The 1,314-nt window shown below is 55.2% G+C and overlaps 1 protein-coding gene across 1 annotated transcript in view; it reads right to left on the bottom strand.

The window, feature by feature from the left end:
• LOC106632154 (uncharacterized protein DDB_G0290685-like) overlaps positions 1–1,314 on the bottom strand; it is a 7,444-nt gene that overhangs the window by 3,045 nt on the left and 3,085 nt on the right. Inside the window, exon 5 of the mRNA XM_031065791.1 lies at positions 487–697. Within this exon, the coding sequence (XP_030921651.1) occupies positions 487–697 (211 nt within the window). The remainder of the gene's footprint in view (positions 1–486; positions 698–1,314) is intronic.

The following is a 1,314-nucleotide window of genomic DNA, read 5'->3' on the forward strand; positions in this document are numbered from 1 at the left end:
TACAAGGGAATGGAACAGGTGAGAGATCAGGGACACGTTCAACAGGTAATGCCACACCACCTGGATGGGGGGAATGGGATAGGTGAGAGATCAGGGACAGGTTCAACAGGTAGCGCCACACCACCTGTACAAGGGAATGGGATAGGTGAAAGATCAGGGACAGGTTCAACAGGTAGCGCCACACCACCTGGATGGGGGGGGATGGGACAGGTGAGATCAGGGACACGTTCAACAGGTAACACCAACAGGTGAGAGATCAGGGACAGGTTCAACAGGTAACACCAACAGGTGAGAGATCAGGGACAGGTTCAACAGGTAACACCAACAGGTGAGAGATCAGGGACAGGTTCAACAGGTAACACCAACAGGTGAGAGATCAGGGACAGGTTCAACAGGTAACACCAACAGGTGAGAGATCAGGGACAGGTTCAACAGGTAACACCAACAGGTGAGAGATCAGGGACAGGTTCAACAGGTAACACCAACAGGTGAGAGATCAGGGACAGGTTCAACAGGTAACACCAACAGGTGAGAGATCAGGGACAGGTTCAACAGGTAGCGCCACACCACCTGGATGGGGGAATGGGACAGGTGAGGGATCAGGGACAGGTTCCACAGGTAACACCACACCACCTGTATGGGAAATGGGGACAGGTGAGGGATCAGGGACATGTTCAACAGGTAATGCCACACCACCCTGATGGGGGGAATGGGACAGGTGAGGGATCAGGGACAGGTTCCACAGGTAACACCACACCACCTGTATGGGAAATGGGGACAGGTGAGGGATCAGGGACATGTTCAACAGGTAATGCCACACCACCTGGATGGGGGGAATGGGGTTAAGGACAGCAGCAGCTCTCAGGTGTTGGTCAGGATGGATCTGAAGATCCCCAGGTGTGGCTGAGGTGCCATCAAAAAACATCACAAAGCCCAAGGTGTGACTCAGGTGTGACCAGAATACCCCAGGTGTGACTGAGGTGTAATTACAACCACCAGGTGAGGCTCAGGGAGACCAGAGAACCCCCAAGGTGTGGCTCAGAAGACTCCAAGGTGTGGCTCAGAAAACCTCAGGTGTGACCAGAATGCTTCCCAGGTGTGTCCCAGGTGTGACCACACCCTCCCAGGTGTACCCCAGGTGTGTCGTAGGTGTGACCACGCCCCCTAAGTGTGTCCAAGGTGTGACCAGAACCCCTCCCAGGTGTGCCCCAGGTGTGACCCAGGTGTCCCCAGGTGTGTCCCAGGTGTGACCCAGGTATCCCCAGGTGTGACCCAGGTGTGACCCAGGTGTGACCCAGGTATCCCCAGGGATGA

This window comes from Geospiza fortis, unplaced genomic scaffold (assembly GCF_000277835.1).
Source record: "Geospiza fortis unplaced genomic scaffold, GeoFor_1.0 scaffold3328, whole genome shotgun sequence".
NCBI classification, from domain to species: Eukaryota; Metazoa; Chordata; class Aves; order Passeriformes; family Thraupidae; genus Geospiza; species Geospiza fortis.